Source organism: Sceloporus occidentalis, unplaced genomic scaffold (genome assembly GCF_023333645.1).
Source record: "Sceloporus occidentalis isolate IW3139 unplaced genomic scaffold, rSceOcc1.0.p SCAF_259, whole genome shotgun sequence".
In the NCBI taxonomy this organism is placed as follows: Eukaryota; Metazoa; Chordata; class Lepidosauria; order Squamata; family Phrynosomatidae; genus Sceloporus; species Sceloporus occidentalis.
Genome location: NW_028317239.1, coordinates 782,433 through 808,704, shown reverse-complemented (window position 1 = coordinate 808,704; position 26,272 = coordinate 782,433). Strand labels below are relative to the sequence as shown.

Here is a 26,272-nt window from a genome sequence, read left to right as displayed (position 1 = left end):
AGGACTTCAATATGTAAATACTCATCACTGTATATCCAGAATGTATCTCCAATAGTACACTCCACATATCACAGGCACTTTCCAGTTAATATTATTAAGTCTTATTTTCTAACTCCCATAACCAAAGAATGTCCACATTGATTTGCATGCATTGGAGTCCTTGCTTTGGACCCCAAGCAATCCTTCACATGAGTACTGGAGTGGTCCTTTCATCCACCGAAGAGTAACTCCAAAAGGAGTGTGTTAAAATAAAGGGTGAACATCCTAAATCTGTGCCAGATTATAACTCCATGGGGTGTCAATTGAGGGTACCTTCTTACCCCTGTCTCCTAAGAACCCCTTTCCTACTTGCCTACCTTTCTACCTTCTAACAGGAAGCACCAGACTACAATGCCATATCCCAGCAATACCAACTACCAGGAGGCACACACCTATCACTCCCTCATATTATTTAATAAGGTGGGATAACACTTAGGGTCTCACTGGGGAGAGATGCTTAAATAGCCCTGCAGAAGAACCAATCAGCGTAGCTGGATCAGCCATTTAAAATCAGACTTCTAAGAATTCTATACACATGAATCCAGGCAATATGTGAAATTGATAAACTGACATAATAAAATTTACCATATTTTGTACTTTTTGGCCCGAGGCATATAGAATTTATAGGAGTCTCGATTTAAATGGCCCATCCAACAGCCTTATGTGTAGTATTTAATTGCAAAATCCTTTAGACTGATGTTCTCTGGTGTCTTCAGAGGTCAAGAAACCGTAGGTTCCATAATTTCCATCCTTCCCTTTCTTGTCCTGATGACCCAACACCTTTGCCACAAATCCATTGCCGTGTCTATATAATGTTCAAAGGGGGGGCTTATTCTGAGATATATATATATATATATACATATATATATATATAGGGGAGTTTATAAATAGATGGGACATATTATTAGTTAGCTCCAATGTCATTTTTGGAGCAAAAATGAGAATCACAGATAGGAACTAAGAATTAAGCAATGCATCAAAGCTCTCCATGCTGTCATGTTTGAACCGGTACCCTCTCCCCCCTCTTTAATATAGTGTAGCAGCTGCGAGGGAAGTAGCGGGGAGGAGAATTTGCCCTGATGCATAGGCTATGTCTGTGCCCCCCCTCCCCACCCTCCTGCTTCTCAAATGCCCCTAGGGACCGCGAGCACATGACAATTGTCCAAATAAACTGACAAAGAACGATGGTTTATGTCTGAAGCCGCGCGTTTGATCACGCTGCCAGCTCCCGAGTCATTTGTAGCCCATTAAGGTGAGATGGGCCAGGCACCCTTATGGCTTAAAAAACATACAGGTTATATTCACTCATTATAAATATCCCAACATGTGCCGTAGGGTCATTCATAATGAAACACTCACACAAAATAAGTGGGTCTTCGGTGGGTTTAAGACGTCTTGAAGGTTCTTGTACGGGAATAGGTGTTGGGATATTTATGTTGCCTGAATGCAAAATAAGAGGGCAAGTTATCAAACACATCGCTAAGAGTTGCCTGTCGGTACTTAGAACTTACATGCAATTCCTGATTTACATTTATTAATAAAATTCATCTGATTTTGTCACAATAAGAGCACAAAAAAGAGAAAATTGATTATCCTACTGGTTGCTTCACAATCATCTACGAAGGGTTAAAGTGTAATTTAAAGAATGCTGTGATTATATATATATATATATATATATATGTATATATATATATATATATATACATATATACACCACAGTAACTCCCATGCAAGGAGTCTTCAATATGATGCACTTTCTACCTTTCGTCATGTAAAATCAGAAGATTTTCAGAATAGGGTCTGGGCCCCCCTCAATCACAGCCCGCCATGTTATTGGGAAAAAGCCCACCTCACATCCCCAGGGCCCGCCATGTTAAAGAGATCCAGCTCCTCTCTGGCATCAGTGTTTGATATTGAAGGACGGATTATGGGGGCACCACAACCCCACCATGGACTTGGCCCCATGCAGCTGTGCTGGCTATACCCCCTGATGGGCATTGGGGGCTGCGGTGGTTGGCGTGTGGAACAATATGCTTTGCTCTTATAATGAGCGGTAGGAAAGCTGCTATGGCAATCGGTACTATGGACACATCTACATCAGGGGTAAGTGGTGCTCCAGCTGTTGGGGGACTACAAATCCTGTGACGCTCTTTCATCCATAGACACACTCCTTATCTTTTAAGATGATAACTGGGTGTCATGGGAGTTGGCGGCTCGACAGGTACCTGTTAACTATCCTGGATGGCAATTAGCATTATCCCTAGCAAAGTACAAACTGTGGATGATGGCAACTGAGGAAATCCCTAATACCGGTATTACCCCAAATGACCTGTCTAAGCGATAGCCTTTAGAAAAATGGAAAGAATAAATCTATACATTTATCTATTTTTAATATAGGTTATACAGAGGGCATCGATGTCACAATATGTGAGAGAAAACCAAGTGACACAACATGTAAAGCAGTTATCTGCATCAATATTAGAGAAATCCCGAGATTTATCCCTAGAAATATCCATTGTACAGCGCTACGGAATTTGATGGCGCTATATAATACAATAAATAACCATAATTTATGATTCTTTAGCCTCTCTAACTAGTCAGTTGGCTATATTCCATATACTTGGAGACATATGGATCAGCTATACTGTGAATGACCAACCACCTTGACGCATGCACTTCCTTAACCCCGTAGCTGCCAGGAGAAAGCCGCAGCGGGTTAAATCTTCCTGTATCTCGTAGCCATCTCTCGTGAGGATGCAGTAAAGCGTGTAGCACAGAACACCTTCCCCAGGGTCTTTCTGCTGCACTCACAAAGTAACCGGCGGATTTATGCCAGTTTCCCAGTGAACAGAAGCACTTTATTCTCATCCTTAACTCTGTGGCTGCCAAATGGTTGGTAACACTTTCCAAGTTAGCAACAACAAAAAAATGATAGTTTGTATCTTCTTATCTTTCACCTTTAAAACATCCTCTAGCCATGTCACACACGGCCTTGATGTCACCAGCTATACTAAAATGATGCTAAAACGATGACATACGCGGACATAAGGAAATCAGAAATACAATTTGTGTGATGTCACAAGTCAGTCTGGCCCACAAAGTGTTGTCAGAGGTGTGATGCCATGCTGCGCCTATGTTATGGATTTAAGACTATTGCTTTATTTTATCCTATGCTGTGCCACATTTTGCCATTGCACATGCGAGGCTGCTGGAAGCCCCTATTCCCGAGAGACCGGATCATCAGAACCCCCTACAGAAAAATCAGAACTGTATATATTCAGAGCATATTCAGTAGTATCGGCCATCTCTCACTCTCACGGTGGTTCACGCAAACACTAGTGGGCCTTGGAGTGGCTGGCCAACACTCCCCTGTGTCTTGAGGAAAAGCCAGTTCTTGTTTTTTGGGTGGTCTTCCATAACTGATCATGACACAAGGCAAAGCTTTGGCCAAACTCAATGTCAGTGGAGTTTCTGTTTTCTCTCCAGATAGATTCTCAAGATATCATCTTCCAAAAAAACATGTTTTTAGGTTTATCATGACAACTAAACTCTTACAGTATGAGTTCCAAGCAAGCATGTAACATGTTATTCATGTTTAATGGTGATCAAGGGGGGGCTACCTGTCCCATAACCTTCCAAGTGTCCCTGTTAAGGAGAAACAGTCCCTTTGTGAGCCCTCTCATTCCTCCCCTTTTCCAGTAGCTCAGAATGTTTGCCAGATATGAACGTATCACAGTGTTCTACAGCCCTAAAAGTCACATGTGTATATAGCACCAGATATGGTTTTATCAACAAAATTCTCTTAAGAAAATAATTATGTTCTATAAATAACATAATTGCACAAAATCATGTAAAAAAGTCAAATTAAATCCCTGCCCCCTATTCATTCCTCCACCTGTACCGCTTAAAAAGAAAGCGGCCATTGAAACGCCCAATCTGTTTATCCCGCTACGTATTCTATTGTCCATCTAATACACGTCTCTCGTGATGCATATATAATATGACCTATCGGTAGCTTTTTATTTCCTTCTTACCGAGTCCTCGTTCCTTGATTCTGTTACACAACAATCCCAGCGCTTTCGCTGCCAAAACTTTAAGGAGCAGATTGCAGGACGGTAAACACAGACTCCCATCACCAAGCCGTGTTTGCAAACTCGGATCATTGCATATGTTCAGATGTATAACATGCCGCATCTTTACATGTCAAAACATATAAATGAATTTTAAAAATAAAATAATAAAAAAAAATCATTAAAATGAAAGACTGCCTTTAAAGGGAGATTATTTATTCCCCCAAAAAATAATACTGGTTTTATTGCCTTTAAAAGGCACGTTAAAGTATTTTATTTCCACCGTCCATTCCTCCCGATTTAAAGTATCCAATTTACTAAGTATCTATAATAAATGCCCAGCCAGGAAATGTAAAGTAGAATAGATACATGGAGAATTGGGGGGGGGGAACAGTTTTTCTGAGACTTCATTTAAAAAAAAAAAAGCTGAAAGAATATGCTAAAATAGACTTATTTGTAAAAATGTAGACCGTTTCAAGATCTCATAAAAAATATTTAATGTGTGTGCATTAAAAAAACTTTACGAAAAACTTTAACGAAAATTAAAGACATATTAATAAAAAATAAAAAACTTTTATTATGCAGATCTGGATAATTCTAAATTCTGTAAGAACAACACTCATCCAGCGGTGTTTATTGGTAGTTTAGTAATGGAGTTCATTGTTGTCCAACTGGTAGCCCACCAGGCATTATTAATGGCCCTCAATCTGTCAAACCCTCTACTCCATTATATTATTAACCTAAAGGTTTTATGCCCACGCTGTCCTATGCTCCATCCGGCACTCCACATTAAAAGGCTGGAATGGTTATTATTGGAGGGTAAAAAAAAAAAATGAAAGTCTGCGGGGGCATGAATCCATATTATTTACCCGGCGTGGCTACACTGATATCATTATTATTGATTCATTTATTAGATTGTGATTTTCAGTGGCCTGCCCCACTCGCCTTGAAAACCTTAGAAATGGTTAATATTTAATTATGTAGGGGTTTCCTTATTTTGGCTTTTGACCCCAAGTTGTCCCCGTAAAATAAATGTAGTAATTATAATATCAAAAATATTTAATGCAATAAAAAATATTTATTTTTTCGATAATGGTTACTTTGTTATGAATGCATTTCTTTTTTTAATTATTGTTAATATTATTATTATTAGAATAATTTTTATTCCAAAATATGGAGTTTTTGCCCCCTTTCTGTATCTTGTTGGAATCATATATATATATATATATATATATATATATATATATATATATATATATATATAGTGTTAAAAAATGTATTTTGATCAAATTTTAAGTTTTTAAAAAAAAAAAAATTATTGAGAAAGACAAGCCGAAGGCGTGGATTTTAACGTGTGTAGCCTTTCACAATACGCCCTTTCATCACGCGTGTTTCTTTAATAAGCGTGACTTATTAAATCAATAACTATTATTGAAAGGTTTCCTTATGAAAACACGTCGCCAGATCTATCAGGAAAACGCTGTCCCGTAAAATGAATGAGATTTTCAGGAATTAATAAAGCGAGTGCAATGTTTTTGTCCGGGTCTTGCAGTCAGGTGACCCTTAATAAGCTTTCTATTTGCCCTTTAAATGCCTGTTTTGCCACAAGCCACTTCAGCCCCGGGGCAAGCAAAGTTTAGGTTACTAGCAGCTTAACCCCTTTTCAGGCGAAGGACGTCAGGGGAGACGCCGCTCAGAGGCAAAATCCTAAAGTCACAAAGAGAGGGGATGTCCCGAGCAGGGAAATAGTTAAGGGGCCAGCTGATTCTTCTAATGGCAGATGGTGCTTCAGAAAAGATTTGCATTCATTGTCTTAAAACCTGCTCTGGAGCTGGGGTTATAGAATCCATACAAAGACCCATTAAATGAAGAAGAGGACACTGGAGATGATAGGCAATGGAATAAATGGGATTAGATAGATGATAGATAGAAAGATAGATAGATAGATAGATAGATAGATAGATAGATAGATAGATAGATAATGGATATATATATATATATATATAGAGAGAGAGAGAGAGAGAGGGATAGAGAGAGAGAGAGAGAGAGAGAGAAGGGGGGGGAGAGAGGGGGAGAGAAGGAGAGGGAGAGATGTATATATATATATATATAGAGAGAGAGAGAATGATAGGGAGAGATTTGTGTATTTATATATATATATATATAGAGAGAGAGAGAGAGAGAGAGAGAGAGAGAGAGAGAGGGACAGACAGAGAGAGATGGAGAGGGAGAGATGGATGGAGACGGGGGGGGGAGAGAGAGTGAAAGAGAGAGAGAGAGAGATGGATGGATGGATAGAGAGAGAGAGAGAGAGGGACAGACAGAGAGAGATGGAGAGGGAGAGATGGATGGAGACAGGGGTGGGGAGAGAGAGTGAAAGAGAGAGAGAGAGTTCCATATTACTGGTAAATATATGATATGACAGAAGTGTCACCAACACCGTATGTTTGTAAATATGATCCAAGAAATGGCATGTATGACATCACACGTAATTACTCCATATATCAGCCAAGCAAACAGTTGATTAAACGATGAAAATATGCTTCTTTAGTAAATAAGTGTCACTGAGATGACAACATTTCAAACCGGTAATAGACCCTGCAAAATGTGACACCCGCAGCGATATCCACCCCGTCGCGTATCCTACATACTGTTAGATCTCTGAGCCGCTGCCTTTAGACCGAATGGCACCACAGCCCAAAAAAAACCTCTTGGGCACCCATCCAAATTTTAGCACCGTTCTAGATGGCATTACTCCCTCTTGACCATTGGTGAATAGAGATATCGAGGTGCCTAAAGAGGGGTTGTCTCTGTGCCTCAATTTCTCGACTACGTGCAGAACAACAATATGACACATTCTAGCATGTTTTAAAAAATATTAGACTTTTTTGTCTTGGAAAAGTAGCAGAGGGTGGTAGATGAGTGGAACAGCTTCCCAGAAACAGTGGTAGAGGTTTATACACAGAATGAATGTAAGCACGGATGGAATAGGACTGATTAAGGTCTGAGTCAGGAAAAAAATGGGCAGACTAGACGGGCCGAATGCTTCTTATCCGCTGTCGAATTCTGTTTCTATGTTTCAGATATATAGCTGAGTATAACCGGAGGTCACGGCATTTTTCTGTATTATGTATGTTTTTATTGTCTCCTATTTTAAATATCTGTCACGATTCTATACATAACATCAGTATTGCATGTGATATATTAATAAACACATTATTCGATCATGTTATAGTTTTTTTTAGTGGGTTGACAGCGAATCTGTTTTTTAAAAAGGTTGTCAATCAGCCTAGGGCCGGCCTGTCTAAACCTTGACCTTCTCCTAAATTTAAAATAATCCCGGGTCGGCCCCAGGATTTGATAATGAGCCAACGGGGGCCCTTGGAGACGGAGCTTTTCACATTATTTCTCGGGACGGAGCACTGGGGGTGTGATAATTCCTGTTTCAGACACTACGGACCAGCTCCAGACCCTGAAGTATAATCCCTGCATGGCTGAGGTTAAAGTTCAGAATTGACTCTAGGGGTGTCGGGAACCAAAGAGTGAAATGCCCCGGGGATTCTAGAGCCTTTCTTCATTGTCTGCCTCTAGAACGTGCATCATATGAAGCATATACCTCCCAACTTCTACCCCTGCCCAAAACCCTGCCATCACACATGGTCAGTAGGTCAGTCTTCATGGCCCTAGGAGCCAGCTGCATATGTGCCAGTCCCCATCTTCAACATATAACGCTCACACATCCTCATGGTACTGGGGCCCTGGAGCTGTTACAAAGGGGGCCACTCTTGCCACCCCAAGTATCCACCACTTATCGTATCCACCACTTATAGTATACACCACTTATCGTATCCGCCACTTATCGTATCCACCACTTATCGTATCCACCACTTGCCGTAAACAGCGTTACGTCCAGGGTAGAAAGTGTGAAGGACGATCGCTGCCGGTGCTGCCGTGGACCACTCGCCCTGGAGCAACTCCTGCGTGCGCTCCTCTTATCCGGCCCTGCATCTATGTATGTATATTATTATTTACAGAGCGCTAATGGATTTACTGAGCACTTTATAGTATAATAAAGGGGACATACAATAAGCCCTTTCATATAATAAGTTATGTAGACTGCAGGCCTTTTGATTGGGGTACAATAGGTATGGATACATTAGGGAAGGAGGTCCCTGCCCTGTGGAGCTTACAGTCTATGTAGTTGTAGGGAGATGGCAGACATACAGTAACGGTTACAGGTAGATGCACACATTAATCTCAAGATTGTAAGCTTGCGAGCCGGGCTCTCTCCATCGGTTTGTCTTAGTCAGTCAATTCTCGTCTTGTCAGACCCCTTGAATATATTGTATTGTATTAAGTGCTGCGTAGATTGTTGGTGCTATATAAATAAACGACAATAAAAATAATAATAATTAATTACAAGGGATCTGGTTTACTCCATGAAGGTAGCGCCACCATGTAAGTGGATTTAGAAGCTGCTAGGGGCCCCCACTGATCTTAGGGGCCACAATCAGAGAATGGAGGGGAAACATCTATACAAATGTATGATTAATTCACTTCACAAAAAACATATTAGGTTTTTATTCATTTCCTGAGTTACAGATGGACCCCCAAAAACCAGACCAGCCCATCCCGGGCTCCTAAGCCCACGAAGCACAACGAAGGGACAGACGCGTCCAAATCAAACGGTGCCAGGCGGCAGCGCCTCTCCCCGAGTGATTCTGTAACAGTCCTCGCCACCCTCTTCTGATGGCTTTATTCACCGGCGTATAATATTCAGATCGCAACAAATGTCAAACCTGACAATAAGACATCTGGCAAAATGTGAAGGAAGGAGACAAATCCAGATATACAGATGAGTATCGAGTGCAAAGTGTGTGCTTCATACACAACATCCCGATATTACATTACAGCATGAATTATAACACTATGTAGTATGTTCCAATATAGTATTTCACATAGATAGATTCACATTGATAGCTAGATAGATAGATAGATAGATAGATAGATAGATAGATAGATAGATAGATAGATAGATATGGATAGATAGATAGATAGATAGATAGATAGATAGATAGATAGATAGATAATAGATATATAGATAGATAGATAGATAGATAGATAGATAGATAGATAGATAGACAGATAGATAGATAGATAGATAGATAGATAGATAGATAGATAGATAGATAGATAGATATGGATAGATAGATAGATAGATAGATAGATAGATAGAGAGATAGATAGATAGATAGATAGATAGATAGATAGATAGATAGATAGAGAGATAGATATGGATAGATAGATAGATAGATAGATAGATAGATAGATAGATAGATAGATAGATAATAGATAGATAGATAGATAGATAGATAGATAGATAGATAGACAGATAGATAGATAGATAGATAGATAGATAGATAGATAGATAAATAGATAGATAGATAGAGAGATAGATAGATAGATAGATAGATAGATATGGATAGATAGATAGATAGATAGATAGATAGATAGATAGATAGATAGATAGATAATAGATAGATAGAGAGATAGATAGATAGATAGATAGATAGATAGATAGATAGATAGATAGATAGAGAGATAGAGAGATAGATATGGATAGATAGATAGATAGATAGATAGATAGATAGATAGATAGATAATAGATAGATAGATAGATAGATAGATAGATAGATAGATAGATAGACAGATAGATAGATAGATAGATAGATAGATAGATAAATAGATAGATAGATAGAGAGATAGATAGATAGATAGATAGATAGATAGATAGATAGATATGGATAGATAGATAGATAGATAGATAGATAGATAGATAGATAGATAGATAATAGATAGATAGAGAGATAGATAGATAGATAGATAGATAGATAGATAGATAGATAGATAGATAGATAATAGATAGATAGATAGATAGATAGATAGATAGATAGATAGATAGATAGAGAGATAGATATGGATAGATAGATATGGATACTCAGGGAAGCTATACACTCCACGATCCCAACTGAACCAAGTACTTTCACTGATGTTGCGCTGGCAAAGAGAGAGTTAAAGGCTCAGCCTGTGGGCAGGGTCCTCTTGAAAGCACCCAACCAATCAGAAGAGAGATGCAGAGCAGGCTCCTCCCCTCCGGGGGGCTCATTCATGCTCTGGGCTGATGCTGCCTCAGTGCATCCAGAGGGTTAGATGAACCAGGGTCACCGTATTGCTGGGGAACAGGTGACGGGGGGAGGGCAGGAGGCGCTGGGACCTCCCTGAAACTTCTCTGTCAGCTCTACATGTTTGGGCTCCAGGACACTTTAGGAAGAGGAGGACCTGCCCTGAGAGACAAAGCGCTGGGAGCTGGAATGGATCCAGTTAGGTCCTGGGTGAGGAATGTCGGAGTTTTGGATTCCAAGGTGGCAGCTCAGAGGTAATAGTCGTTTCCCCCGGGTGTGCGGGCTCTGTGTGTCACCCCTCTTTCCTGGGGCGCTATGTGCCGGGTGCCCCCTCACCCTCCGCTGTAACTGAACTTTGAAAGTGGCGCCCATCACTCCTACCACCCAGAGTGCCCAAGCGGCGTATCCCATACCCTGCCCAGAGTGCCCAAGCGGCGTATCCCATACCCTGCCCAGAGTGCCCAAGCGGCGTATCCCATACCCTGCCCAGAGTGCCCAAGCGGCGTATCCCATACCCTGCCCAGAGTGCCCAAGCGGCGTATCCCATACCCTGCCAAGAGTGCCCAAGCGGCATATCCCATACCCTGCCCAGGGTGCCCAACCACTGCTACTCCATGACACAACTCCTAATATGCTCAGCCTCTGCTTCACACGATGGGACTGGTAGTCCACAGTAACAGGGGGCGTAAATTGGATTTCTCTTCCCCACAATCTTAGGCAAGTCCCCATCATCCTTCCACACGGATAGGAACGGAGTCGTGTATTCACGGTCTGCACGCGTGCTTTTGTGTACAAACATATGTGAATGTGCACGTATGTACATAGGGACAGAACATATGCTTTGGCATGACCCCTGGACGCATGGGCCACATTCATGTTATCGGGAACTATGTTGGGATAGATAAGTGCTTAATAGACATAGAAAAGAGAAAAAAATAATCATAATAATAATACTAATAATAATTAGATAGATCGATGTGTGTGACTGAGCTTTACATACATACTGGGATGTATAGGTGTAAGTGTATATGTCCGGTACAGTGCTGAGTTTAGGGTTAGTCATCTCATACATGAGTATATACATCAGTATATATATATATATATCAATATATATACACCCCACACCCAGCGGTATATACAGTTGGTACAGTATGCAGAATAATCATTCAATCCCGCACCATCCGGCGAATTAGGGAGAACCGGATCCCGGTGTGTTACCGGCTGCCAGTGGAAAAAGTTTCATACAAACAACGGATAATTAAGTGAAAAAGGCGGCTTTCCGTGCGGCCGGTCCCTGCCCGACACCCCAGTCGCACCGCTCCCCGGCCGCACACCGCACCGCTTACCGGCCGCACACCGGCACTTTCACTTTCATGGGAGCAAATATATTATATACATACATATACCTCTATTTACATACATACATAATATACAGTATACATATATATATATATATACAGATATACATCATGTCTCTATTATATCGCTTCCCACTGATAATCGTGAAAAGTTATCACTTTAGATACTCTGTTCGCTGCGACCATTTTTCAGTTTCTCCTTAATAACAATAATATATATATATATATATATATATACTGTATATTGTGTATTATGTACTGTATATGTACATTATAGATATATATAAATAAATACATAGTGGACATTGTCCACGTGTATGTATATATTTCAAACTGAAATGTATAAATGTATAGATAAGGCAAGAGCGAGTAAATTGCCCAATTGTAGTAATTATTATAACGCCTTTCTAAGATCAATACTATCTATCCATCTATCCATCTGTCTATCTATCTATCTATCTATCTATCTATCTATCTATCTATCTATCTATCCCTGTCCATTTATCTCCATTATCATCATCTGCCCCATTACAGTAAAAACAGATTTTGTAATCATATATGTATATTCATGCTTTAGAAATGTGTAGGTTAAATATGTATGAATTAAGATGAATTTATGTGTGCAGTTTATGTGGCACATATACACGTGCAGTATCTATCTATGTACATATAATATGTATCTATATGTATCTAATGTGTATCTATATATATATATATATATAATATGTTATGGGGTAGATCTTTGTGATCTTTGCACTTTACATCCTAAGATCTTCACTTTTGTCCTAAAGCCTGAGGGTGATTCATGTCATGAATTCAAAACATATAAATAAATAAATAAATAAATAAATAAAACATAAAAAAAGGCAGATTTTAAAATAAATAACACTTGAAAAAATATTTTTTCTTAAAAAATAAATTGCCCGTCTTAACTTTTTTCTTAGAAAAAGAAACTACATGTTGTAACTTTTTTTTTTAAATAAAGAAATTGAACGTTTAAACTCTTTTCTTAAAAAAGAAATTACGTTTTAACTTTTTTGCTAAAAAAAAGAAAGTGTATGTTTTAACGTTTTTTGCTAAAAAAGGGAAATTGCATGTTTTAACTTTTTTCTTAAAAAAGCACGCTTTAACTTTTTTATCTAAAGCAAGAAAGAGAAAGGACATGTTTAAACTTAAAAAAAAGGAAAGAAAAAGAAAGAAAGAAAGAAAGAAAAAACTCTTACGTTCTGCAGACCCCAAATAGGTGTTTCCTGACCCCCAAAATGTTCGATAAAACCACCAACTACCTGAAAAGTGTTAACGGGCGCAGCAGCCACAGCGCAGACACCGGGTTTGTGTCGCTAAAACAAGTTCCCGTCGCCGGAACGCGTTCTGTAATGTGATTCAATTAACGGGCAAAATACGGGAACGTATATTTATATACCGCCAGCGCTTATTATAACGAATATTAATAATAAGAAGAAAATACTAGTGAATAAAAGGATGTCAATGCAGAAAAAAAAACATATAGAGAAAAAAAGAGAAAAAAATAACTTAAAACGCATATATATATATATAAACTAAATAAAAATGTGTATCTATAAATACATAGACATGTGAGTTATAAAAGTAGAGATAAACGTATAAACATATATATATATATGCGTGTATTTAAACATATGTATATAAGTTTATATGTATAAGTTTATGTGTGTGTATATATATATATATATATATATATATATATATATATATATATACTGTTTCTTGTCGTATAGGGGACAATCTAATACTCACGGTATGAGGAAAGGACCTGTTGGGCGCGGTAATTGTGTAGCAGAGCTCATGTAGCGCTTTTAGCAGTAATTTAATATATGTATTCCATACATCGGATCGTTGGTTCCCGTTGTTTGTAAGCAGAAACCGTTTTCAGCAAATCACCGATTGGGGAGAACGGAGCGATATGAGCGAATGGTAACCGGGAGGTTTAATCAATGAAACCGGGTATAAGGAGCAATCAGCATGCCAGCGGGAACTTTACATACACCGACCGCACGGTATAGCGCAGGGGCATGTGCTCAGAGAATGTATACGTGCATATGCCGTTGGTTTTAGAGCTATATATATATATATAGATATAGATGGATAGATAGATATATAGATATGCGCGCGTGTGTATAATTACCTGTTGCATGATGGCGCCTGCTATATTAGTTTATCTATAGAACCTATAGAAATATTTGTTTTTACTGATTTTGCTGTAACTTGCTACTTTATTCCACCCCATGACACTGGATACTGTATCACCATAGGGGCTGCTGAAAGTCTATACTTTGTAGTATTAGGGAGTGTAATCTGTCTGTGGCTATAGGTGACAATGTGCGTATCAATCATAGTGTAATAATATGTGCATATATATATGACTTATATCAGTGCCATGCAGCAGATGTATAACAGAAGATATGTGACAATGCAGTGTATAGAACAGGATACATCTATATAAATTGCAGTGAGGTGCCAGTACAGTATAGAAGGCAGTGCACACGTGTACATGTTTTGCAGTGAATGTGGACCATTTACAGTGATGTGCAATAAAAATAGTAAATATATTAGTATATATATATATATATATATATATATATATATCCATATATCCATGTGCAATTTGTTTGCAAAGCAGTCTTAGTGTGGAGAGGGCCCTCTGCACATTGATTAAAGCGCTGCACTATATGTTGGTGCCATATAACTAAAAATAAGTGCAATAACAAGTAAATATAGCAGAATGCATTGGGGTTGCTGTGCTGTATAAACATGTAGCTGTTTATTGTTTAGAGTGCAATATATATATATATATATATATATATATAAATATGAATATATATAGATAGATAGATAGATAGATAGATAGATAGATAGATAGATAGATAGATAGCAGTCGGGTAACAGCATTTATGTATATTGATAGAAGTGGGGTAACAGTTTATGTCTATGTTTCTTGCAGCAAGGCAACAGAATATAGGTCTCTGTTGTTTGCAGTGGGGTAACAGTATATATACAGTGGGATAATAGTACATATGTGTATATTGCCTGTAGTAGGGTAACAGGATATATACGTATATTTGCTCGGAGTGGGGTAATAGTATACATGTATTTTGCTTGCAGCGAGGTTACAGTATATACAGAGTGTGATAACATTTTATATGTGTGTATTATTGAAGAGGGGTAACAGTATGTGTACAGTGGGTAAACGTATAGGGGTATATTGCTTGCAGTGGGGTAACATTATATATGTCAATGTTATTGCAGTGGGAATAACAGCATGTATGTGTGTATATTACTTGCAATGTGTAACAGTACATATTCAGTGGGATAATAGTACATACATATGTGTATATTGCTTGCAGTTGTAAACAGGATATATGTAGATAGATACAGCTTGCAATGGGGAAACATATACTGTATGTGTATATTGCTTGCAGTTGCTTGCAGTGGGGTAACAGTATATATGTGTAAATTGCTAGCAGTGGGGTAACAGTATATATATATGTATATATACGGTATATATATATATATATATATATATATATATATATATATATATATATATATATATTGCTTGCAGTAGGGTAACAGTGTATATATGTATATTGCTTGCAGTAGGGTAACAGTGTATATATGTATATTGCTTGCAGTGGGGTTGCAGTGTCCCGGGCTCACTTTGAGAAGCAGCCTCCCTCCAACCTGCGCAAATCCAACTTCTTCCACTTCGTGCTGGCTCTGTATGACCGGCAGGGACAGCCCGTGGAGATCGAAAGGACGAGTTTCGTGGACTTTGTGGAGAATGAAAAGGTGAGAACTCTACCAACACGTGTGAGTGACCTCATAGTCAATAAAATACAGTGTATCTTTATGAATGGTTACAGACATCGTGAGTCTTGAAATAGGGGGTGAGAATCATTTCATTAGACAGCAGAGATGTCACATTCTAGTGACAAAATAATACTAATAAATAAATAATAGTAAAAAATAAACCACAGGCATGGAATTAAAAATAAAACTCCTAACGATTATATTTGCGTAATTTATTGGATATCAGCATTTCACCAAACGGCAACACAGCAGGGAGACTCACCCCAAAGATGGGGGCATGGAAATACAACCCTGTACTATGATCTCAGCTCCTTGTGATACACTGTCTGATGACATCATCTCCAAGTCATACACTGTACCATGACATATAAATCATAAAGCTTGTGTTAAAGCCACCTTCTAATGCAAATTATAGAGGGCCCACTGATACTGGGTTCATATTTCTAACACATTAATATTTATTGGTCACTGAGTTCTGTTTGCACATAATATTTTTATGTATATTTTCTATCTGAATACACAGCATTTTATGGACTATACCTGCCCTTATGGCTGGCCCTTTGAGTGTCACTTTGCCTCCCTTGTTTCTCAGACTGAACCCCCTTATTCTGTGCTCCCCATCATCTGCCTGGCTGTACACTTATACAATATTTATAAGCACAAAATGTATTTTGTTCTCTACAGTAACATAATTTAGAGGAATCTGTATTGTGTTATAACACCAGCATGGGTTATATTTGTTGTTACTCTATAAAATCCTCTATAAATTGCCTTTAGTAATATAAAGGTATGCATGGCCCCTTAGATTCCTCCAACTCATATGGTTTGCGCTGGTTGCTTTGTTTGGTCCAAAGTTGTCCATTTACCCTACTTGGTCCAGTATGTGCTGTTCCTCTGTGCTGGGCTATCTATCTATCTATCTATCTATCTATCTATCTATCTATCTATCTATCATCTATCTATCTATCTATCTATCTATCTATCTATCTATCTATCTATCTATCATCTATCTATCTATCTATCTATCTATCTATCTATCTATCTATCTATCTATCTATCTATCTATCAGCTTGTTTATACTATGATGATCTGTGCCCAGGTGGCACAACCTCCATATGACCTTGTACCAGGAGGAAGTCTCTTTCTAAGCCAGAAGGACATAACATTTTGGAGGACATAGCAGATGATATAAGCCCCCCGGGGCGGCACTGCCCTGGGTCAGGCTTAACCTGAATCCACCACTGTATAATAAGCATGTTATAATATAACACCATTCTCCATGCTTACCCCTATAGTATTACAGACGACTTATAAAGGATTTTATAGAGTGTCGACAAAAATAATCCATGCTCACATTCTATTCCAGCAATGGCTATAACCCATGTATACATCATAGTTTATATTGTTTATAGCTGAAGGCCGTTCCATTGCAGAATACAGGGTAACAGACATTCTCATATAAATGTCATGTCATTTTCACACTCGCCTCTGCGAAGTGGGCTTTTGGTACTTTCGGGACATACCAAAAATGTTATATAATACAAACTTATTTTCTTTTAAGGAACTGGGCAACGAGAAAACCAATAATGGAACTCACTACCGACTCCAGCTGTTATACAGCAACGGTAAGAGGCCATGTGCCTTCGATGTGGACTATTTACCCCTGACACCTTAGAAACCGGCATTCTGGGGCAGACATCATGGAGTCCATTGGAACTCAACACCCAACCCCCAACATCAGGCTATCTCTATATGTATGCAGCCCTCAGTTTACTTGATCTAACTAGACAAGTATTCTCTGTGTGGACCTAGAATAGTATAGGTTGTTCTCTTAAGATATATATTGAATAAGAAATTCAGAGGGTTTAACTTTACCTCTGATGGGGAGATGGAGGGAAACCAAATAAAGGGATGAGTTTGTAGATGCAGGGGAAAGAATTATTATTATACCACTAATAGAATGGTATATTAGTGAGGGTATTTTAAGAGTAACACATATGAGGGTATTTGTAAGGGCATTGTTAGGGTTCCCCGTGTAGCCTAAAAGAAAGGATGTGTTAGTTGTACATGTTAGGGTATATTTTGGGGACTCATATGCGGGTATGTAGAGTAATCATTTGCAATTATGGAGGTTGCACAAGAGGCAGACACAGCCGTTCTAGACTTTCCATCACCTGGTTTTCCACCTTCTCTCTACAGGTGTCCGCACAGAACAAGATCTATTTGTGAGACTTATTGATTCAGTTACTAAACAGGTAAGAGCTCATGTGTTCTTATTCCTAACTATATATATATATATATATATATATATATAGGGTGTGGGCTCTTTATAGGGTTACCTTTGGCTTGGTGAGACCTCTTATGCAAATGTGTATTTAGAAGAGTTTTTTTGGGGTGGAAGAGTCTGGTTAGAGGACATATGGTAACCTTGTGTTTGATGTCTCCTGCAGCCGATAGCATATGAAGGCCAGAATAAGAACCCAGAGATGTGCAGAGTATTGCTCACGCATGAAGTCATGTGCAGGTAAGGGGATCGATACATGACCTATATGTCCTACAACTGTGTCCATGATAGTTTCTGCCTCTCTCAGGGATAGGTATCCTTTGCCACTGTCAATCCATGTATTCATTACTCTCACCAGGAGTCTGGCTGAGCGTCATAAGTGTTGTAACGTATTAGTCCATTCTCTTAATGCCTACCTCCTCCTCTGGGAGATCGCTCTCTTTACCCACCTCACTCACAGCAATTTGGCTGCAAAGCCTCTTGCTCCAGACCGTCCCTCCATCCATCAAGAGCGACAAATAAGCCTTAATGAAAGAGTTAATAAAAGTCCCAGTTTTATATTAAACCAGCGTCGTCGTCTTCAGACCTTGATTCAGGACAGGAACAAAAGGCTAATTAGTTAGTGCACCCAATTAGTAACTTACGTCCCATCGCAGATCAGACAATTGTCACAGTTCTCATCAAGAACTCTCCAAAGGTGAGGCTTATCATTAATAATAAGTTTAGCCAGAGGCTAATGCAGCGGAGGTAGAATTAATACGAGCCAAACAATACAGGTGGAGGCATTCGCAGAGTAAGAACTTCTTAGTCCTCACACTTACATCACTTTACAGAAAGAAAAGCGATGTAAGTCGAGTCTAAATTTCTGAACGTTACCATCGATACAGTGTTTAGTGAATGATAGTAACAGCGTAAAGGACCAACAAGCAGCACCGTATTCATTCATTACATGGGAGAGGACATAGGGAAGCATTACTTGCAGTGCTCAGAAATCACAGAAGCGAGGATGCTTTATGATGTAACTCGAGATCGCGTCTCAAACGGAGGAGTTTTGTAATTGAGAGCCACTGTAAGCTTTGTTGACTGTCAAGGACTGTCTAATGATTGACAGATAAGTCTATAGAGAAGATTCTACTCTCCCTAAGGAACAGTGAACCCCTATATTTTAATCTCCCATTATCTAATAATTTTACTCTCAGGATCCATATTTCTCCAAAATCATGCCGAATCAAGATTTTTGCTATGTTACCATATTTTAGAAGGTCAATTGTGGAATAAAAGTGCAATCATCGTATTTAAGCTCTTCCTACATTTATTATTGTAGTATTATTTTTTTTCTTTTGAATAATTTCTTGGAAATTTCTGTAAAGACAAATATAAAATTCTGCCAATCAGATTTAGTATTGTTGGTGTTATATAAATAAAAGATCATATATATATATATATATATATATATATATATATATATATATATATATATATATATATTTATATCCTGAAAACACTGCTATGTTTTTATCAATAGTGCCTGCTGGGAAATATAACAAATTACTGTGTTACTGAATATGTGGTGGGTTCATGTACCGGTGCTCCAGAGGGGATGGTAAATGTTAATAAATCAATAAAATGTATATAATTTAATATAGCAATGGGGAATAACATAAGCATCCAGCAAATGTGATTAATGTGGAGGAAATGTCTTTTATCTGCTGGTCACTCTGGACCCCCAATATTCCTGGATGAGGGGAAAGGGCATTCTGAGTGAGGCAGACGGAGAGGGCAGTGCAGACCCTCCAGCTGCTTAATATGACAGAGCCATTGACAGCGCGGAGCGCTCACAGCTGGGACTCTGCACTGGGGGTCCGGTCACCCTGTCCCTGCGCAGACAGATGGTGAGAATTTACACACTTTTGTTATGCAATCAGCAGGAGCAGAATGTAACACAAAGGCTGCCGGCCGGCTAACCTCCGAGCACAACGTCTGTGCGCAGCAATGTGTGCTAAACGCTGCTCGGTGTGCAATACGGATACGCGCCGCTCGGTGTGTAATACAGATACACCCCACTCGGTGTGTAATACAGATACGCGCCGCTCGGTGTGTAATACAGATACACGCCGCTCGGTGTGCAATACAGATACGCGCCGCTCGGTGTGTAATACAGATACACGCCGCTCGGTGTGCAATACAGATACACCCCGCTCGGTGTGCAATACAGATACGCGCCGCTCGGTGTGTAATACAGATACACGCCGCTCGGTGTGCAATACAGATACGCGCCGCTCGGTGTGTAATACAGATACACGCTGCTCGGTGTGTAATACAGATACACGCTGCTCGGTGTGTAATACAGATACACGCTGCTCGGTGTGTAATACAGATACGCGCCGCTCGGTGTGTAATACGGATACGCGCCGCTCGGTGTGTAATACAGATACACGCCGCTCGGTGTGTAATACAGATACACGCCGCTCGGTGTGTAATACAGATACACGCCGCTCGGTGTGTAATACAGATACACCCCGCTCGGTGTGCAATACAGATACGCGCCGCTCGGTGTGTAATACAGATACACGCCGCTCGGTGTGTAATACAGATACACGCCGCTCGGTGTGTAATACAGATACACGCCGCTCGGTGTGTAATACAGATACACGCCGCTCGGTGTGTAATACAGATACACGCTGCTCGGTGTGTAATACAGATACACGCTGCTCGGTGTGTAATACGGATACGCACCGCTCGGTGTGTAATACGGATACACACTGTTTATTGTAAGTAGTAAGTTGTGCTGTGTAAATTGTTGTCGCTATATAAATATTTCACAATTTGTTATGAAGAGCAAACGCTGAAAGACTTCTCCAGCAATGGCTGAGCTGGCCCTGTATAATGCATAGATGATCCGCTGATTTAGCTATACATTATACAGGGCCATACAGGCTCTTCCTGCGGTTGGATAATGTATAGTGAAGTCAAGGAGTTAAAATCCCAGCTCTCCCACAGCTCTCCATTTAGTGAATAGAGCCCTCTGTGTTGGGGGGTCTCTGGGGTAAGTGGGGGGGGGGGGTGTTAACTCTCTGCAATGTTCACCAGACTCACCATGACTCTCTCTCTCCATACAGTCGCTGCTGTGAGAAGAAAAGCTGTGGGAATCGGAACGAGACGCCGTCAGATCCCGTCATCATTGACAGGTAGGATTATATGCATCGGTTATACGTCCGCAGCCCTGGTCCTCATAGAGAATATCGCAATATTGGTCTGTTAGTGTTCTCCGGTCTTTGTATTGTCATGTGATCACCGTATCCGTGCGGGGGTTAAATGCCGCGTGTTGTAGGATATGGGGGTCAGAGGATATGGTCCTCTTAGCTGCGGTGTACGGGGGCAGAGCTGTTACCCGGTGATAAATAGTCCTCTCACCCTGTTTGTCTTGTGATAAATATTCTGTTGTATTCTCCTGCGAGACCTTTCCCTGTCCAGCGCTTCCTGCACATTCCTGGGACCATCTGCTTCTCTCATCTCCACATCCCAGCTCTCCTCCAGACTCACACGCAGCATATTCACATACCGGCAGCCGTCCGAAACACGTACACGCCTAACACGCCTAACACGCCTAACACCAAAGGTGCGCAAACACGCAATAAATGCATGTTTGAATTCTCTCACCACACTAGCCTCTACCACCTCTGCTGGGAGGCTGTTCGACATATCTACCAGCCTCTCAGAAAAAAAACCCTATATTACTAATGCGGCCATACTTATTTTATCACTGGCTGCAGGATATCCCGGTGCTTTTAAAATTAACCGAGTCACGGGGATTTGGAAAGGCAACCACGTGAAGGGTTAATCTCTTTCTTATATCATTACAGCGGGCTTCCCTATAACTGGGTGAGAAACTGCCCACAGCCAGGCCAGTGCCTGCGGCTTTACGGCATTAACTCTTTTATCCCCCTGTGTGTAGCAAAGCAGAGTGATGCCATGAATACCCAAAGGGTTAAATTACTATCTCGTAGACAATAACGTTCCGTGTTTTTTTATGACAATGGTTCTTTTTCCTCCCCACGTGAATGGACTGTGTTGGTCTGTGACGTGGTAGAGCACATTCTGGGTTATTCTTTCCATATGTTCTTATGTCATATTATTCAATACGTTAATGCTATAGTGTGCTGTTCCCTTATACCCCCCCGCTCACATCTGTAATGACTTTCCAAGGTGGAAACTGTCAAATATTTGCACAGGAAGCCGCGTTTATTTTCTTAAAAGAGTCTAATTTATTAACCTGAACTAATGCGCTGCATATGGAGGGTCCACATCCTACACACACACACTGATGCTGCGGACATCACCAAGTACTCACTTTACATCGGGTATTTACAGCACATTACGGGACAGGCTCAGACCATACCTCCCAAGTGTCCCTCTGCAGGACCTAATTCCCTCTGCTGGGGACAAGGGTATAATTATTCAGTTTATTCTAAAGCCCTAAAAAGTCACAATCATGTGGATAGAAGCAGAGAATGTGTTTATTAAATAAATTAAATAGCGTAAATAAAATACATTCTCCTTACAATTAAGTTACTTTCTTCTAAATCCCTTACTAATTTACATAAATAGCAGTTGAAACGACACAAAAAGCCCACTGGAAGTCCTGTTAAGCCCCTCCCCTATCCATGCCTCTAGCCACGCCCACTGAAGCAAAGCACTGGGTTTGTATGTAATGTAAGGGGATGTGAGTGCAGATTATCAGGACAGGCTCAGGCAGCACTGGGTTTGTATGTAATGTAAGGGGATGTGACTGCAGATTATCAGGACAGGCTCAGACAGTGCTGGGTTTGTATGTAATGTAAGGGGATGTGACTGCAGATTATCAGGACAGGCTCAGACAGTGCTGGGTTTGTATGTAATGTAAGGGGATGTGAGTGCAGATTATCAGGACAGGCTCAGACAGCGCTGGGTTTGTATGTAATGTAAGGGGATGTGACTGCAGATTATCAGGACAGGCTCAGACAGCGCTGGGTTTGTATATAATGTAAGGAGATGTGACTGCAGATTATCAGGACAGGCTCAGACAGCGCTGGGTTTGTATGTAATGTAAGGAGATGTGACTGCAGATTATCAGGACAGGCTCAGGCAGTGCTGGGTTTGTATGTAATGTAAGGAAATGTGACTGCAGATTATCAGGACAGGCTCAGGCAGTGCTGGGTTTGTATGTAATGTAAGGGAATGTGACTGCAGATTATCAGGACAGGCTCAGACAGCGCTGGGTTTGTATGTAATGTAAGGTGATGTGACTGCAGATTATCAGGACAGGCTCAGACAGCGCTGGGTTTGTATGTAATGTAAGGGGATGTGACTGCAGATTATCAGGACAGGCTCAGACAGCGCTGGGTTTGTATGTAATGTAAGGGGATGTGACTGCAGATTATCAGGACAGGCTCAGACAGCGCTGGGTTTGTATATAATGTAAGGAGATGTGACTGCAGATTATCAGGACAGGCTCAGACAGCGCTGGGTTTGTATGTAATGTAAGGAGATGTGACTGCAGATTATCAGGACAGGCTCAGGCAGTGCTGGGTTTGTATGTAATGTAAGGAAATGTGACTGCAGATTATCAGGACAGGCTCAGGCAGTGCTGGGTTTGTATGTAATGTAAGGGAATGTGACTGCAGATTATCAGGACAGGCTCAGACAGCGCTGGGTTTGTATGTAATGTAAGGTGATGTGACTGCAGATTATCAGGACAGGCTCAGACAGCGCTGGGTTTGTATGTAATGTAAGGGGATGTGACTGCAGATTATCAGGACAGGCTCAGACAGTGCTGGGTTTGTATGTAATGTAAGGGGATCTGGTTATAGATTATCAGGACAGGCTCAGACAGTGCTGGGTTTGTATGTAATGTAAGGAGATGTGACTGCAGATTATCAGGACAGGCTCAGGCAGTGCTGGGTTTGTATGTAATGTAAGGGGATGTGACTGCAGATTATCAGGACAGGCTCAGACAGCGCTGGGTTTGTATGTAATGTAAGGGGATGTGACTGCAGATTATCAGGACAGGCTCAGACAGCGCTGGGTTTGTATGTAATGTAAGGGGATGTGACTGCAGATTATCAGGACAGGCTCAGACAGTGCTGGGTTTGTATGTAATGTAAGGGGATCTGGTTATAGATTATCAGGACAGGCTCAGACAGTGCCGGATTGATCTAGCTATGGATGCATCTATGATATAACATATGTTTTTGTATTTTCATTCTTCCATAATGACTGAGCAGCAATAACCAGCAAATATGAATCACTGGTGCAGCGCAGGTACAGCTGTTAATTACCCACTTGAGATGTTTTGTGGAGCATTAGCTTGGTGAATTATTTCTCTGTTAACCTTTACATGGCCAATAACAAATTAAATGGCATTAACAGTTTTTAGGATAAGCTGTGACTCTGCATATCATTCCTAGTTAACTCCGTAATGCGAGAGGGGCAGAGGAGTAGATCGGGAAGATCAGTATCATGGTTTAAATTCTAGTCTCCTGTCCAAAGGCTTCATACCTGGTTTAATCTGACGGCAGATAAGACCCCCTCGGTCTACCTATCAGTCCTTGGGCTCGTTTTAGATTCAGGATCACTTTATGCCTATCCCACAGACATTAAAGTTCCGAATGTTTCAGCTTCTACCTCTTCTGCTGGCAGGCTGTTCCAAAATATCAACCAGCAACGTGTCCTGGAAAATAGGGCTGAAAGCTGGGAAATTACATGAAAATAATAACATATTTGTCCACCTTCCCGTTTGATGATAATTCAGTTAATCGTTTTCTTTTTAATGAGCCACAGATGAACACCGTATTATGCTTTCCTAATTACAGTCAGTGGATAAAGCCCAGCAGTCGCTGTAATAAAGTAATATTACATTAAATCTGCAGAGAGCGTGGAGAAAGCGCTCTGATCGCTAAGCCTGGAAAGCCCGTTTTATGGCGTAATCGGCGCTCGATACCCGATCAGCACATGGCTAGGGAGTGATAACGTTAGACGCTAATCCATCGAGGACTTCATTGTACAGCGCTACAGAATATGATGGCGCGATATAAAACAACAAATAATAATAACTCCAATAAATAGCATCCATTACCAAAAAATGTTTAATTACCTATAACATTTCCATCATCATTTTTTTTTTTTTTAAATAAAAGACTAAATGTCACGTTTAGCAGGAGTATTATATTTAGGATAAAAGAAAGTGAGTATGTTTTATATTGCGTGTTGTACGGTTTACGCAGCACGGCTTTTGTCACTTTTTTGCCCACCATAAGCCCAATGAATCTATGGCGTTCATGTGTCAAGGGTCGTGGGTCATCGAAATCAAACCAGCTGCGGGTATGTGGAGCTTTGTAATTCTCAAAGCCATGTATCAAGAAACATGGGAGTCTGTGGAACACTAGGTAAGGAATCCCAAAGTGACATAGGCAGCCTGTATTAGCATGACCATAGCATGACCATTTCCAGGGTAGGCTGCCCATAGTGCTCCCTTTTTCGGTGGAGGGGCTGGGGGGGCATGCCATGCTCAAAACTAAAGAGTTCCTAGGTATGAGCATGTCTCTGTCCCCCAGTCCAGAACTTTTTAAGACAGGACCGGTCCGATTTGGACCAGCCCACTCACCGGAGGTGGGAGCGCAGTAGAACCATGTAATGCAATGTGACATGGCCCCCATGGTAATTTGGGGGCCACTTACACAATGTGTGAGCAGCTCTAAGGAACAGGGAAAAGAAAAAATGTCGGTGCGCTAAGCTAGTCTCAGGCTCAAATAATACAAATGTATAATATGAGGCCTACCAAACAGTGTGAGCATGCTGCAAATACAGTGTGTTGGCTGTACAATGTATACAAAAAACAAAATACTGTCTGCGCTTCTCACCCTAATAAAGTTGGCAACAAATATATAAACATAATATAAATGAGAGGTTTTGGTTATATGAATTGGCCAAAGCATAATTAAGCTCACCCGCCACGTCAAGGCACACTCTCAATAGGGTGAGAACCTACTCTCACCTCCTACATAGTGGGCACACAAAGCAGTTTATACTGCTACCAAAACCAGATTAATGTATTGGGGGGGGTGCAATTAAACCTCCTCCCATTTAACCCCTGGACAGTCTGGTTGCAGCTTGCTGTCCAGGGGTTAAATGGGAGGAGGTTTAATTGCACCCCCCCCAATACATTAATCTGGTTTTGGTAGCTCTAAGGAACAGCTACAAGCAAGGTAAGGGTGTAGGATGAGAGGTGTGATGAGAGGTGTGGTGTGAGGGAGAAGGTATGATGAGAGGTCTTGTGTGAGGTGTGCTGATGTGTGAAATGTGATGGAGTGTGTTTTAGTGTGTGTTTGGCGGGTGTGTGTGCGTGTGTTAGTGTATTTCAGTTTGTAAGTGTGTTTGTTAGTGACACAATAGTTGGCTTGTATGGTAGTCTGTATGTTACTGTGGTACGGGCGAGGGGTCCCCTACTCCGTT

At 40.5% G+C, this 26,272-nt stretch overlaps 1 protein-coding gene across 9 annotated transcripts in view; it reads left to right on the top strand.

Annotated features, from left to right (window-relative positions):
- Positions 1-10,411: 10,411 nt before the first annotated feature.
- Positions 10,412-26,272, top strand: part of LOC149275899 (transcription factor coe2) — a 50,425-nt gene continuing 34,564 nt past the window's right edge. For 8 of the 9 annotated variants that reach the window (XM_089504189.1, XM_089504186.1, XM_089504183.1 and 5 more), the window contains exons 1-6: positions 10,412-10,545; positions 15,321-15,477; positions 17,060-17,123; positions 17,698-17,753; positions 17,949-18,022; positions 20,902-20,970. In XM_089504189.1, coding sequence (XP_089360315.1) covers positions 10,412-10,545; positions 15,321-15,477; positions 17,060-17,123; positions 17,698-17,753; positions 17,949-18,022; positions 20,902-20,970 — 554 coding nt within the window. The remainder of the gene's footprint in view (positions 10,546-15,320; positions 15,478-17,059; positions 17,124-17,697; positions 17,754-17,948; positions 18,023-20,901; positions 20,971-26,272) is intronic. The other variant, XM_089504185.1, reaches the window with a different exon arrangement.